Source organism: Rutidosis leptorrhynchoides, chromosome 9 (genome assembly GCF_046630445.1).
Source record: "Rutidosis leptorrhynchoides isolate AG116_Rl617_1_P2 chromosome 9, CSIRO_AGI_Rlap_v1, whole genome shotgun sequence".
NCBI classification, from domain to species: domain Eukaryota; kingdom Viridiplantae; phylum Streptophyta; class Magnoliopsida; order Asterales; family Asteraceae; genus Rutidosis; species Rutidosis leptorrhynchoides.
The window spans coordinates 357,624,302-357,641,078 of record NC_092341.1 but is presented as its reverse complement, the minus strand read 5'-3'; the positions used below and the strand labels follow the sequence as shown (position 1 = coordinate 357,641,078).

Below are 16,777 nucleotides of genomic sequence, written 5' to 3'. Positions count from 1 at the left end.
AAAAAATAAACATTATGATTCCGAAACGATATAATCTTCAAGGTCTTTAGTAGTTTAGCTTCTAGTGCCACTTTTTATATATGGCATCCTATTTACCATTTGGGTTTTAGTGCAAGTTTAAGACATTTTATGGCAATATTTTATATGCCATTAAATGTTATGTTGTTTGTAGTGATGTTTCTAATTGTTAAAGCCTTAGTTCGAATCGTTTTAACTTCTAACCCGGTTCTATTCAATGTTAGACATGAACAGCCCTAACCAATAAAATGGCAAAGTAGGTACGTCATGTGTTTGTACAAAAGCAAACGAATAGGAGGTCATAATTATCTAAAAATCGTATAACAAAATAGTGTCTTGGTGGTTGGTGTAATAGGGAGATCGTAGACATCACCCTTTCTCCAAACAAAAAACAAAGTATCCATTTTATTTTATTTATATCATTATGAAGGACTCATTCGATCTACATACTCTCTTTCCCACCAAACTTATAGTATGTGGATATATGAGGTTTTAGGGGTTGGTGAAAGTGGGGTGGGTGAGCAAGTGAAGTTACAGGACTACCTTAATCAATGTGGTCCATGTGGATTAAACATAATCCGTGATTATTATTTTTTTGTTTTTTGTTTTTTTTTTTTGAAAAGCAAGAAGGATATATTAAACACACGAAAAGATTACACAAGATACATCAGTGATGGAATACTACCAACACTATGAACAAGAAGAATACAACAATATATTACAATAAAAGAAGTGGTTGCAAAGAGAGCAACCCCGAGAAGATTAACACGATAGGTAGACGTCTGTGTTACTTAACCAAGTTAACCACTCAATCTTCTTTCCTTTCGATCTTAGTTAAACCCATTCGAATGATTTGGATTGGATTTCGTTTAGAGCAATTGATGGAGACCACGAGATACCATTGAACACCTTAGAATTTCGATTTTTCCATATTAGATACACGCTTACCCATTCCACCGCTTGCCACAATTTTTTTTCAAAACAAGACATAACAACCGATGAGTTACCCCGAAGGATTTCGCTAGTGCTCAAGTTTGTGAAGTTACCAAGACCCCACCATTTGTATATTGTAATCCAAACTTCCACAGCATGCGAACAGAAGATGAAAGTATGGTCAACGGATTCCACATCATCATCACATAACGGACATCTAACAATATGAAGATCAATACCTCTTTTATCAAGTTTCAATCTAACCGGAAGTCGTTTCTTCACAAGCCGCCACACAAATAGTTCAAGCTTTTTTGGTACAAAGTTATTACGCAAAACCGGGGGAGCGAATGGGATAGAAGCCAGCAACTTTTCATCAATTAAAAAAGAAAGTGTTTTTACAGTGAACTTATTATTACCTGCTAGATTCCATAGCCATTCGCCACCTGTTGCAGAATTGAATCTGAAATTGGACAACAGCAGTTCCAGACTTTGTAGTTCCCCCGAAGTACGCCCGGTTGGATTTCGAACCCAATTCCACATATTAACAGTTGACTCTCCAGCAGCTACGATTCTATCACTGATGTTAACTTCTTTTTCAGCTTCTAATCTAAATAGCCTGGGGAAAGTTTCACATAATTTTTTGTCTCCAATCCAAACATCATGCCAAAAGGAAGTAGTAGTACCATCTCCAATTGTCTTCACAAAAGAGTTCCTAAAAGGAATATTAATTCCTTCCAAGAAAAGACCTGCATTTACAATATTATACCATGTACCTAGGAGAGAAGAATGATGTGAGTCATTCCTCAAACTTAGGCCACCACAGGAGCCGTGTATACTACGAATTAATTTGACCCAAAGTGAATTGGTTTCGGTTATGAACCTCCACCACCACTTTCCCAATAGAGCAAGATTTTTACTTTTAAGAGACTCGATATTTAACCCCCCGACCCCATAAGAAGAAATGACACTCTCCCATTTAACCCAATGAATTTTTTTGCACGAATCCCCCCTCCCTAAAAAAATGAACGTCTCACACTCTCTAAAATTTTTAGCACACACGGCGGGGCACGAAATAGTGAGAAGTAATACAATGGAAGACTTGATAGAACCGATTTAATAAGGACTAATCGACCTCCAAATGACATCGTTCGCATTTTCCAATTTGCAAGTCTACTGTTGAAATTTTCAATGACCGGATCTCAATCTTTTAGTTTTTCCATCTTTGATCCAATTGGCAACCCTAGATACGTGAAGGGGAACGTACCCACTTGACATCCAATCTGACTAGCAGACATAATTACCTCATTAGTATCTATCCCAATACCAAACAAACAACTTTTTTGGAAGTTGACCTTTAAACCGGATGCAAGTTCAAAACATTTAAGTAGATTTTGAAGGCTAATAATATTTGAACGACTCCATTCACCAATAAAAATTGTGTCATCCGCATATTGCAAATGGGAGATTGGAATTTTATCATTTCCAACTTCAATGCCTTTGAATAGACCTCTATCGATAGCCACTTTAGTCAAGATATTTAAACCCTCCGCCGCAATGATAAACAAAAAAGGAGACAACGGGTCACCTTGTCGTACTCCTCTACCCAAAGAGAATTCACTAGTTGGAGATCCATTTACAAGGATTGAGATGGAAGCGGAGGTAAGGCAGGATGAGATCCACTTACACCATTTAATACCAAACCCCATACTTTTCATCACTTCTAATAAAAACTCCCAATTTATGCAATCAAAAGCCTTCTCAAAGTCCAATTTAAAAAGAATACCCTTTTGCCTTTTGGATTTTAAGAAGTCTATGCACTCGTTAACAATTAGAGCACCATCCAAAATGAATCTACCTTTCATGAAAGCGCTTTGTTCTTGACCCACAATAGCCAGAACTAATTTTCTAAGTCTATTTGATAGGATTTTAGCTATTATTTTGTAATAACTACCTATGAGACTAATAGGCCGGAACTCACTAAGATTTATCGGGTCAATCTTTTTAGGGACAAGGGTGACGAATGAAGCATTACACCCTTTTGAGAATTCCCCGCGATCCCAAAACCAATTGATGGCATTAATAAGATCATCTTTAATAACCCCCCAATATTTCTTAAAAAACTTAAAATTGAAACCGTCCGGGCCCGAGGCTTTCATACTCCCACAATCAAGAATAGCCTTATGAATCTCCTTTTCGTCAAATATCACTTCTAAAGAGTTAGCTTCATCACTGGGTAGAGTCGGATATTCGAGATCCTCCAAACTTGGTCTACTAATGTCACTTTCTTCAAATATAGCTCGAAAATGATTATATGCCTCTGATTTGATATCCTCCGGAGAATCATTCCATACCCCATTAATCGTTAACCCACGAATTGTGTTTATATTGTTTCTCCTCCGAATAGCCGAATGAAATAACTTCGTATTTTCATCCCCATCTAAAATCCATTTAACCCGAGCTTTTTGTTTAAGCATATCCGTGTTTGTTTTTCCTTTTCCATCCATACTTTCCTCGAATTCCTCCAGATTTCAAGTTCCACTTCATCAAGAACACATAATTCTGCCTTAAGCTCAAGATTTTTGGCCGTATCCTTATGATGCTCAATTTCAACATCCAATTGATCAAACTTACCATTACTCCAACCTTTGAGTGCCATTTTGACGTTTTTGAGTTTATTCCTAAAAACACAATCCTTCCTATTGATGTCAGGAACTTCAATTTTCCAAGCATCTTTAATAACATCATCCACATCATCTTCTTCAAACCAAGCATCAAACACTTTAAATGATTTTGACCCAAAATTTCTTTCTTCATCTTTTAATAAAATCGGACAGTGATCCGACATGTCTCTATCAAGTACAACTGTAGTTAAATCTTTCCACAAGTTGAAAAAGTTTTCAGACACGAGAAACCTGTCTAATTTACTGTACTTCAATCCATCATCGCTAACCCTCGTGAAATTCCTACCACCTAAAGGAATCTCTAAAAGCCCATTAAATCTTTTTGCTCTATAGTGGATATATATATATATATATATATATATATATATATATATATATATATATATATATATATATATATATATATATATGAGGTTGTCAACTTTGAGAGGGAGTTGCTATTTCTCACCATCATTTTTAAAGAAATAAAGTAGTAGGTGATTGGTCAAGAATTCAAGATTAGGTGTGTCAATTCATTTAATATGTAGATATGTAGACTTGGACAAAAATAGATAATAATAATATTAGGTTAGATATCATTATATATATATATATATATATATATATATATATATATATATATATAAATAAACATAATTATAAATATATATACTATATAAATATAATAATTGTTTAAACATTGAAAGGAGAGATATAGTCCTTAAACATTTATATACATATAAATTGTGGTAAATGGTGTCACCTACCCATTTGCCAACAGCCAACGTTAACAGTACCCCATCTTATTCTTTACTCAGTTGTACCACTCACAGAATAACAGGATACCACCCCATTCTCCCTCCTAGGGTTTCTGCAACTTCACCTACCAACCTGAATACCTCCGCACCTCTCATCGTCGCCGTCTTCATTCCGGTTAGCTGACATCGCCGCTCCCCGGTGATGGTATCCTAACGTCTCCGACGGCTGATTTCTAGCGGTGGTCATGGTGATGCTGTCGTTTCTCTCCCCGTATTTTGTTTCGCCGATGTAAGTTTCCGACAAAAAATAGGGTTCAAGTCGATTTCCCTGCTAATATTTGTTTGCAGCTTTCTCGGATGATGTCGCCTGGCTTTAATCATGATTTATTATGATTATTTTTAAACTGATTGAAGTTTGTAATGAAAATTAGGGTTTCGTTTGATTTGTTGCTAATAGTTGTTTACAATCAACTTTCTGAGATGATGTCGATAGGCGATTATGGTCGTCTGAAGCAATCAATGATTCTGAAAGGTTAGGGTATTTTTTTCCCCTTTGTTGCTTTCGATTCATCTGTTGTTTGGTGAAATCAACTGCTATACACCTGTTATTTGAGTAATAGCTTATGATTAGTCTAATTTTTAACAGCTAATAACTATGACTCTGCCCTACTATTTGAATAATTTTGTGTGTGTGTGTGTGTGTGTGTGTGTGTGTTTGATATGAGGCTAATAGATACTTTGAGTATGGAAGCAGTTTAATTGATTTTGTTTTCAAATGTTGTTATTTAGAAGATGCACCGAAGGTGTTTGATGAAATGCCTGTGAGAAATCATCTCAGTCCTTTGATTGACTGTTTTCATATGTTTGTTATTTTAAGCATTTGACGTAAAATCGTGACTCTCTGCTAATCTTAGTAAATTTATATTTCTGAGTTGTAACCCGAAAGAATTCGTTTAATGGTTGTGTAATATGTACTGAACATGTTGTTTTTGGCTTACAGTTGATTTCCTATACTGGTAGTTTTTTACTTTCCTTACGTTGATCAATATTGGTAGGCTATTTTTCCTTACTCATTAATTAGGTTTTATAAAATTTATTGACGTGGTCAAATAGGGTTGAATATAGAAATTTGATTATTATTGGTTCAATGATATTAGAAGTATCAAGAGTTTTGTTAACAAGGCTCACGTTAGTAACTGTTGGAATTTGTTCAACTATCCATCAACCGAATGGACATTTTTCCTTAATTTATGTCGTTTGCCTTAAAACGGTTAGAATAATGGGATGTCATTCTTTTTATATAAATGGGATGGTTTAACATGTTGTTTTGGGTTGTTAACATTAGTTGGCTTGACAGGGTAGTGGGCACTGATTTTTATTTGGTTTATGATTATCATGATTGTCACACAATTTCTAATTTCGTTATGATTATGGTATACATCAATTAGTTGACAGCTCTTTAAATCAGCCATGGCGTTAAAACCGACAAATTGTTACAGGAAGGTCAATCTTGTAAGCAACTATTCGTTAAAATGTAATTGTCCAACTTAAAAATCAAGTTATTTCAGTTAACAACCTTTATTAAATATTCAATGTTCATCGATGATTATAGCTATAGGTATAAGTATGCTGCAACTGATATCCCAAGTGATTTGATGGTTCGAGTTGGTCATATTAGCTTCCATTTGCAAGGTATCATGTTCTATGAAGATTGTATTCATATTTGTGAAAAATAGCATCTTATTCGTTGCTTAGGATGTGGTAGGTTGAGCAATCACTATGGCGCAACAGGGTTTTGCAATTCTCAACTAATTGTTATAAGTTTACCTTTATATTATAAGAAATCACTATGGCGTAATAGGTTAAATAACATAGAAAAGATATTCTGTTGAGTTAAATGAATAAAGATATCTTTTTACTAGAGATAAAAGGCTATTATATGTAACTTTCATTTCAATCGATTATTTGCACCTCACCTCCCCCATACACCACTCATGTGGTATTGGGTTTTGTTGTTGTTGTTGTTCACCAATTTAGCTTTGCTTCTATTCTGCAGGTTGGGATGAAGCCATGAAGGTGTTTTTGGGAACGCAATTGGAATATGTGGATCCGCAAATACATATACATCATGCGATTTATCTCTTCGTCCTCAACCTGAAGGTAAACACCCACCCGTTTTTAAACAATTTAAAGCTTGCTACATTTTGCGTTGATCGGTCATTGTATGTGATTCTCATGGATATTACCATTTATCATTTAACAATATACTATTTTGCGCAATTGCCCGCTACAGTATAACAGTACCCTCACTTCACTGTTATACTATAGCAGGGTTCCCCCCCCCCCCCCCCCCCCCCCAATCCAGACTCTTCATCTCCATCCTATCCACCCTCTTCTCTAACATCACCGTCGCCACCATCTTCGCCGGCGTCAACACCAACGCCACCCTCTCCGGCATTTACTAATTCCCGTAATTAACCTAACAACCTCATCGGCTAGCAGGTACAGTATAACAGTAGCGGTTTTTCCTCCATCATTCACCCCAGCGACGGCCACCCCAGCGACCACCACCATCGCCGCCACCATCAACACCAACCCACAAACCCGGGTTCGCTTCTCTGATGCTTTCTTAAAGTTACTTCTCTATTCGCAATTTAACGGTAATATTTCCTTTCAGATTTAATTGCTGTAAACATACGAAAACATGATTAAAGGCTGTAAACGTTTCATTGTTGCTGTTTAGTTGATGAAACTCAGCCATTTTTTGTCGCGTTTTTCGTTTGTTATAAGGATTGAAAACGAAACACTAAAAAAATTCAGTAATATTTTTGGTTGCAATTTCATATTTATATGTCATCAAATAAATAAATGTTAAGTATTGAAAATAATAATTTAGTAATGGTTTTTTGCAGACTGTACTTTTATTATATTGGATAAAGACTTGATTGTTGCAAATTTCATTCATGGCAATCCTCATATCGAAGGTCAAAGCTTTACCTTTTACTTTTTTTATGTGGCTTTACAATATCTGTATGATGTACTAAATTATGTATATACAAATATATATACTTAAGCTTTGATTTATCTTTATGTTGGATTATGACAATTGTGTGTAATGGAGATGAAATTAGCATAACATTATAGCATTGTTTCCTTTTGAGGTTTACCATAAACTGAAAACAGTAGCAGTTTTAATTGTATATAAGAACACATATGCCTAGATTAAAAATACATTACATGAAGTGAATTAAATTTGAATGAATAGTTTCACTGTACTTGAGTCATTTAATTCAGTTGGTGCTTCTTATTCTTTTGTATTACAATTGTTCTGTTTTGCAGCTATGGTTGGCGACGTTGTTATAACATATAAGTGAGAAGGTGCTTTGATTGTAGGTGTTTATTGTGATTGCTGTATGAAACAGTGATTGCTGTATGAAACAAAATGCAAAGGGAACACCAAATGAAAATACCCAATGTCATTTATACTGCACTGGTAAAATGGGGTTTTTTATTTCTTTACAATAGTACAGGAAGTTACCAATAGTCCAAGGAAGTTAACGCATATTAGGAGATCACACGTACTCAAATAATCGATATTTAACTCCATTTCTACCTTTTACAGGGACATATAACCGTATTTTCATGTTACTACAAGTTGGCGCTGGATCAATTGTTTCACAAACATAATTTTAATAAGTTCATCATCCTAAAAAGTATATAATCTATACTAAATATTTGTGCTTTGACTTATTACAAAGTTCGAAAAGGAGATTGTGAGAACCAACTTTTTGTAGTATGCAGATGATATCAGGTCGCTTGGAGGCATTAAAAATTAAAGCCATCAATTTTAATTGTTGTGTTTTTGCTGTAAGCTGTTTTTTTCAGTTGTATTTATATTTGATTTGTTTGCATTTTATTATAGTTAAACAGATATGTTAATTATTTGTTTGTTGATTGTATTAGAGAGCTGTTGCAATTCATAATAGTATGAAAAATGAGCTGCCGATGGTATAATTACTTTGAAGCTACTGCTATTTCTACTGCATTTAAACCTAGGTACGTATCTCAGTATCTACATATTTTTTTAGTCCATATTTGAGTTGTGTAATGTGTATTAAACTTTTGCTCATTGCATTTGCTAAGTTAATAAACTTCTATTTCTTTGTTTAGAAATTCGCCTACAGCCCACATAATAGTCATAACGTTGTACTTGGGTTTGATATAAACTAAGGAGAAACACTTGCACTTAATAAAAAATCGGCCAACAACAGTGCATAGAGTATTATCAATTTACATGTTGGTTAGTTTGTAAAAGACTATGAAATAATATCCACTATGAAGACTTTATGTAACATGTATAAGGCTTAATGTGTGTATTGAAGGTTTGTTTAATTGTTAGTTTTGTTGATAAAGTAGGGATGGTTTCGGTACGGAACCGGTACCGAACCGTATCGGAACCGAAAAATACCGATCCCGAATTTACCCAATATCGAATACCGATACCGTACCGTTTTTTTAATATCGGTACTGGGTTCGGTATCGGTATTTTCGGTATTATACCCGTTTGTCCCGAATTTACATTTTTTCGATTTTTAGTATTTTCGGTATTAAATACGGTTTAAATACGTTTTTTCGGTTTTTTTTTTTGGTACGGATACCGAATGGTACCGATACCGAATTGGACCGACACCGAATGGTACCGTACTGAATGGTACTGCTACTGAATTAGCTTAAAATCAAGGACCGGAACCGATACCGAATCCCTAATCGTTAGTTTAGTTAACTTTATCATTTTTTGGGAGAAATTTAGATTCGCAAGTATATTGTCAAGTTAATTATAGTTGTAATTTGTGTTTGTACAAGTAGATTAGTGTTTACACTTACAAGTTTAAGTGGCTGGATATATATGGGAGTTATAATGTATTCTTTATTTGTTTATTTGTAGATTTTTGCTTGAAGATCGACTTTTTCGTTCGTGTTTTGTCACACTGTTCTTGCATAGCAATAGCAAAATAAATGAAACCAAGGATTCTATGGGGCAAAAAACCAGTGTGATTGATAAATGCAGGTCAAGTTGGTTAAGGTTTAGATTCTCTTTTACGTCTCTTTTATTATTAAATCTATGTATCATTTTTGAGATTGAGCGGTTAAATTAGAAGAATGAAAATTGTTTTCGGTTATACCATTATTGTAATCCATATAAATATGCATTACGACATAGAAAAGAAGAAACTTACAAACGGAGTTCTTTGGTTTCAACCTCTGACATGGAACCCAGATAGCTACAAAGTGAAAAGGCCAGTATATATTCGCTTTAATTCGATACTTTTATTAACACATATACCATTTGCAAAAAGACAGATTCACAATGAAGGAACCATACAACTATTTGATGAAATCAGTTCTTGAATCTTGGACCATCAATTGCAGACTCATAATATCAGGTATGTAAATTCTTATGTTATACCTATTGTAAATTGTATTATTGTTATCAATTTACCTTGAGAAACATGTGTGCTCCGGTTTTGTACTGACAATGTGGTAGTTGACTTTAAAAGTTAAAATAGGACAATTTGGTAGGGGTGCCATATCATATGTACCATAGAGAGTAAAGGTCAATGATCTTGCTAACTATTGCCCAACATTACCCAACAGTGTTGGTAATTGCTCGAACACTGTCTCTGAAGGGTTAATTGAGTAGTTTTATATATGTAAGAAAAGTGATTGTTGAACAGGTCAGATGGATATGAAGTCACCCAAAGTGTACCAAAAAAGGCATAAAACGTCCCAAATTGGTTCGGTTTAAAGTAGATTGTAACTGTAATATAAGTTTTCTTGGTCATTACTAATAAAGTCTTTCCATTTGTTTTTCGGTTTATTATTCGAGAATTGATAAGAGTTTGTTAATACTTTTTCAGATTCATGTAAACGTTTTATTATTAATTTACTAAGCTATTTATTCTAATGTATTGAATGTGAATGTAGTCGCTAATGTTTGTGCCTATACTGTTTTGGTTAGGGTTAATAACATATTTTATTTTTGTCTATGGTTAGCTATAAACAATTGAGAAGATTGTAAATTTGGATGTTAATTTTATAGATGCGTAATTATGTGCTAAGGATTGATTGATGCTTGCTTTAAATTTCATTCATATCTAATCGTTTTACCATTTGTGTGTGTGTGTTAGTGACTACCAACTTTAGATTTAGATCATTCTTTTTTAATTTTTTTTGCACCTACTATTAAAGCAGGGACACAACACTCGATCTATTTTTATTGTATCAATGGAGGTGTTGAGCTTAGAAGTTGTACAAAAGAAATCTGACTTCACACACAAACACTTGCACATATCCGCCGCGAAGCGCGGACCACAATACTAGTTAAATTAATAACGCGTATAAACTTAAATTTGCTTAAACATAATTTTTTTTTTCTTTTCGAAAAGCAATCAATTTATTATCACAAAGGCTAAATGGGAGCCGAGTCAGTATACAATCACAAAGTACATGAGCCATCACAAAACATGTACAGTAATTTTTTTAGCCACCAAACAGTAATTGACCAACGCTCAAAGAGTCTAAAATTCAGACACCAAACAGTATGAAATATGTAATATGTACTAGATAATTAAATATTATAAGTAACATCTCGGTGGAGCTTGGTCTTTCAGATATAATGCCAATTTATAGTATATAAATATTGTTAGATGATAGATTAGGCTCAAGTTCAATCCGTGAGCTCGAGTCTGTTAGGTTTTCTAGGATTATATATTTTATAATTAGTGGTTAATGTACTCAATAATATTGATGGAGGTTTTCATTGTCTTACATGGTATCTGAGCATGTCTGATCCCGAAACTTAATCCTTTACGATGACTAGTCAAAACTAAACCTAACCTATCTATCCCACAACCATATTTTCTCCTTCCTATATTTTTCTTTCTACCAAATCTCGGAAATCGCCATGTTCCTATACTCTTGATTTTTATTATCCAATTTCAAAGCATGTAGCATTGTCACAAACAAAAAAAAAAAAAAAAAATTCAAAACACCCTACCTTTTGATTGCTTTTTTTGTTTTCGTAAATCAAGACCCAAAAGAAAAGGAAAAAACACAATTTCTTTTATCAACATTGTAATTTCGTCAGTACCGAAGACTATTTTTATTTTTCCTTTTCTTTTATCTTAATTTCATCCACCGAAACTTTAATTGCGTAGGGATGAACCGCCTAGCTTGACTAGGTTCCAAACCCAAAAGAAAAAGAATAAAAAAACAACTCTCTTATATTGGAGCGCTGAAGAAAATTGTATCGGTGATAAAAGTTTTAAGCCCAAGTTATGTTCAATCCTTAGGCTAAGTAAAGCAAGTCATGGCGTAAAAAAAGAGAACATTATGAAAAAGAAAACGCAGTCAAGCAACACAACCAATCAACGATTATCAGTCTATTTAGTGCCACATATGAGATAAAAATTACTTTTGTTAATTTTGTTTACTTGTTAACGTTTTCCTTTCACCCCGAACTTTCGCGTTTTAGCCATTCGGACTACGAATGAGTTTTAGATGATAGGATAGGTTCAAGTTCAATTTGTGAACTTAGATCCGTTAGATTTTCTAGGGTTATATACTTTATAAATAGTGACTAATGTAATCAATAATATTCATGGGAGTTTTCATTGTTTTACAAGCATGACCCTTGACCTTGAATTACCACCCTCAAGAATAAATACATGTCTTAATCATAACATTGTTGGTGCATATTTGGAATTCCTAGTTCTATGAATATTATTGTATAATTCAGTCATGTAACCTTGAACTATGTATATAATGTGACTATTGAACGTTGTTTGTTAAACTGATCAGACAGACGTTCGACTGTAAGAGACAGTCGACGAACTGAAGACACTGTCAACCGACAACGTAAGGTCGGTGTAAGTTGATCAATGATCGACTAAACCAGACAGTCGATCGACTGTCTCTGCAGATAGTATATATACGTGATTGTGTTTAATTCTTAGGTTACGCATTCCACATACCCTAATCGACCCAAACTGATCTGTAATCATCTTCTATTTCCAACTCACCGAATTACACCTTTAAAGCATCGTTCTAATCTAGTTATAAGTCTAGGTTTGGCTATTTCAGTTCCAAGAAAAAACTGTAACTCGATTAACATTTTGTCTATTGTTTTACGTTTTTAGATCGAGTCAAGACTAGTTCTAAGATCCTTATTCAACGTCTACAATTACGATCTCGTTTTTTTTTTCTTTTTCATTTTCAATATAAAGTGTAGCTATTTTGTTTTATTAGTTAGCATGAAGTTCAGAATACCTTATTCGGGTTTCTCTTTAATAAAGTACTGAAAAAATGTAATTATAAATAAATTATATTTATAAAACCACCGGAGGGGGATTAATTTTTTCAGATTCATAGATTTGAACCCATGGAGATTAGCCGGATCGCAAAATGAGTTGGAAATTCCGGTATATCCTAAAAGAAATTTATATTTATAATTTTCTATTAGTAAATTCCATAATATGATGGGTAAATATTGGATAACAAACTTTAATCTTTAGCCAAAATAGGTCGTCTAGTGTCAATGTTCTATCTTAAGCATCAAAATAATTTTCTTTAAAATAATTAAACACCAATAATGGTGGTATATATTGATCATATAAGGAGGTTTTATCGGATTCGTTCACGGACCTTTACCCAAGAACACTGCCCGAATGGATGTGTTCTCAAGTACCGTCGACCGGGTTCGAGTTTTCGCCCGACTGTGTATGATACTTGTAAATGATGAGGGTCGTTGAAATAAATGATCTACTGATTTCAAAAAGTCGCCATTCAAAACAAAATAACGAAAGATATTAATGAAATGTAAGGTGTCTCATTACCCTCACACGCTTATATGGGCTTAAATTGCAGTTTATTTTGAGCCCAATTACACAAACTATGTTACGTAGTATATAAAAAGATCCAATTTTGCTCCCCCAGTAACATTAATCTAAATCCATGTTAAGTCCAAATCAAAATTTAAATCCAAATTAAAATTTAAAATATCCTCCACACTCTTGGCACTATTGGTCCACATCATTATGTGGAGTTTTTTTTTTTTTTTTTTTTTTTTTTAAATTGTGGCTATAGTATTTTCTTTAAAAATTTAAAATATCCATGTATGACATTACTACGAGTGACCCATGTACCACGATCTAAAATCTTTTTCCGTAGGACCTCAATGCATGTTCGACTGATAACTTTTTTATGATTTATTTATTCGTCTTCTTTAAAAAGGTTTGGCCCGGGTCATGAATGCATGCATGCATGGTTAAGGATTTAAAGGTTTGACCTGGGTCATGTTAATAATGATCGATCATTATACACACAAGTGACATCATTAACTAGCTATGCTTTTAGAATGAGTGTCTATTTATGATTTTTTTTTTCCCCCTGTAATGAAGAACAGGAAACATCATATTTGATAGACCTTATGATGACCTCTATACTAACTTAGGATAATGATGTATAAACTATGAACCACTTCCATGCAGATGCCCATTTTTGTCTTTGTTTCAAAAATCAAAATCGTTGTCAATGTTTGCTTAATAAATTAACGAATAGTCATAATTATTAGAGTATTATTATTTTATTTTTTTGAAAAGCAAAAGAATTAATAAATGGTAAAAAAAAAAGAGAGTATGGAGTATTATTTTTTTTTCTTTCATAATTTTGCTAAAATAACGAATAGTATTTAAAAAGTGAAGCTTCATCGAATAATGAAAGACCCTAACAATTACAGACAAAACTGTTAGGATCGTATAGCCCAAACACAATGTCCTGCAATATAAGCCCAAGAGTCCATCATTTTCTAAAACCAATTGGTGATAGAGGGTCTTCCCCTTAGACTTATATACATACATTTATTTTGTCGCGTGACCGATGTGGGACTTTGGTTAGTTTGGTATGATGGGTTGACAAAATGTGAGTCATAGTTTTGACTATCTTCAAGTAGGAGATTGTTGGATGTGAAGGATATCAAAACAAAAGAAATCGGACGAACAGGGGAGGCACTCCGCGGCCTTGGAAGGCGCGGCGCGGCCTAGTACATTGTAGCGACCCGACAAAATCGTCATTGACGGCGCCGTCTACCTCGGTCCCGTTACGTGATCATAAGTCTTTAAAACAACGTTTGACCAAAATATGCCGCATTCATTTCAAATGTAAAGATGTTTCAAAGTTTACAAAGTAGTTCAACGACTAAACATGCTATAACGTTTAAAGCACAATTGAAACATATGCGACACAATTTAAAGTAAGTCAAAAGATGCTCCACGTATGCATGTATACTCGACATCCAAGCAAGTATCAAAAAGTATAGTGCGGAACCATGTATCACTTAGCATTCAAGGACCTGAGAAAAACATAGAAAATCTGTCAACGAAAAGGTTGGTGAAATCATAGGTGTATGTATAAAGTATGTTTTGAACCACAAGATTTAGTATAAAGTGAATATCAAGCGTATACATCCCAAAAGATGTTATTTGTATCACGAGCACCCAATTACCAAAGCTTAACTGAATCTTACCTCTGCATAATAGTGTTAGCACCTACACTATATCCCGAAAATACGTTTCATTCATCCGAATGAGGGTTCGTCAAACCCGTATGGCCACACAACATAAGTTCTCGCTTACACCCTACAAGTGTAACTAATGATAATTGGACTTGAGGATTTTTGTTCTAACTCGTATGTATCTTTGCTTTCGTATTTGTGTTCAAAGTATAAAAGTATAAATCGTTTATGTTTTCTCATCCCAAGTATAAGTTTAAAAGAGTAAAAGTGGGACTATGATCTCACATTGAGTGCACGAATGTAAATGTACTTCACAAAGTAAACGTGTTCAAGAAAGAATGCTAGTCTCGACCTAAACAATAGGTTGTATCAATATCGGTAAGCATGAAGTTGGTCAAAGTGTTCAATTAGTCATATGGCTCGTTACGACTCAATTAATAGATAGCATGTGAATCACGATGGCAAGTTTCATGCAAGATACAAGTATAAAAGCATGCTAGAACGATTGCATAAGTATTCGGTTAAGTTTGAATAAAAGTCAACTTTGGTCAAGTCAAAGTCAACGAAAAAGTCAACACATTCGGGTCGGGTCCCGAACTATTTTTCTGAGGTTTTTAATCATATATAAGCATGTTGGTCAAGTTTCATGTTAATCGGAGGTGCGTAGCATAGTTAGAATTAAACGAAAAAGTGAAATTTTGGACAGCCGGATTTGGAGCGCCGCTCAAGGTATTGGAGCGCCGCTCCATGTATCTGTTCAGCAATCTGGGCAGTTTGAACACTTAATGCACGAATCCAACTTCGAACAACCATAACTAATGAACCGTAAACATTCAAAACACGTATCTTATATCGTTGACAAGGTAATTTAACGAGGAATACAACTAAACCCTTTTCAACACACGAAAAATATCATTTACAATAACCGAATTCTCGTCAAGTAATCATTAAAGGTTCATTATCAAGGTTTCAAGTTCACAAAATGCATAAGATGATTCGGGAACTTAATACACATATATAATATGCCTTTTCGTAGGTAATTACGCATACAATACTACTAAACACTTAAAAACAACATTGCAAGGCCTTTAATGCATCAAAGATCACATTTAAGGCCACCAAACCCTAACTAACAATCATAAAATCCTTAATCATGTTAATGAGGCTTTTTCAAGTCAACTTACATACCAAATTGAAGCTAGTGATGCTATTAATACATTTAATACATGCACTTTTAACATCTAACAACATATGATCAACCAAAACTCAAGATCAAACACACCCATTTCAAGTTTAAGCTAGTTACATCAAAATGACAAGAACAAGCATACATATCATATATTCATATTAGACTTGAGCCATAGACACTAATTAACACTTCTATAAGTTAAAAACATCAAGAACAAAGAATCTAGTGTTTTTATAAAGTTACCCAAACTTGATGAAATCGGTATGGAATTGAAGAGGAAGATGCAAGGATTCCAAATATGTAATTTGTTTTGATGTTTGATTGCTATATTGAAAATAGATGATGAATCTTTGATTTGGAGGTTTGAGAGAAAAGTTGGAAGTAGTCAAGAAAAAGAGGATGAAATGAATGGAGGAGATGGTGTTGACCATTTGACCTAGTCACAAGTTTGGCCTCTTGGCAAGTTTAGTCCCTCAAGTTTAAGAGCGGGTGCGTGAATTACCTAAATGGAATATTTTAAGAACTCGTATTAACGAAAGATGTTACGATTATATAACGGACTTTTAAAATAATTAAACGGAAAACAAATGGAAAAAGAAGGGATGTTACATTACCTACTCCTTAAAAGAAATTTCGTCCCAAAATTGAA

General features: G+C 34.0%; 1 protein-coding gene across 9 annotated transcripts; it reads left to right on the top strand.

Moving 5' to 3' along the window:
- The first annotated feature begins 4,474 nt into the window (after positions 1 to 4,474).
- On the top strand, positions 4,475 to 10,752 carry LOC139866172 (uncharacterized). Of its 9 annotated transcripts, XM_071854325.1 has the most exons (10): positions 4,475 to 4,901; positions 5,818 to 5,881; positions 5,982 to 6,061; positions 6,426 to 6,529; positions 6,872 to 6,977; positions 7,282 to 7,353; positions 7,709 to 8,082; positions 8,164 to 8,236; positions 8,333 to 8,425; positions 9,315 to 10,311. In XM_071854325.1, exons 3-7 carry the CDS (start codon positions 6,025 to 6,027, stop codon positions 7,741 to 7,743), a joined length of 354 nt encoding a protein of 117 aa, XP_071710426.1. In that variant the 5' UTR covers positions 4,475 to 4,901; positions 5,818 to 5,881; positions 5,982 to 6,024; the 3' UTR covers positions 7,744 to 8,082; positions 8,164 to 8,236; positions 8,333 to 8,425; positions 9,315 to 10,311. The 9 variants fall into 9 exon arrangements, 8 of the variants coding, with proteins under 8 accessions (XP_071710426.1, XP_071710419.1, XP_071710424.1 ...); XM_071854318.1 differs by having other exon boundaries at positions 5,818 to 6,061; XM_071854323.1 differs by lacking the exon at positions 4,475 to 4,901 and adding an exon at positions 10,622 to 10,752 and having other exon boundaries at positions 5,078 to 6,061; positions 9,315 to 9,813.
- The last annotated feature ends 6,025 nt before the right edge of the window (positions 10,753 to 16,777 follow it).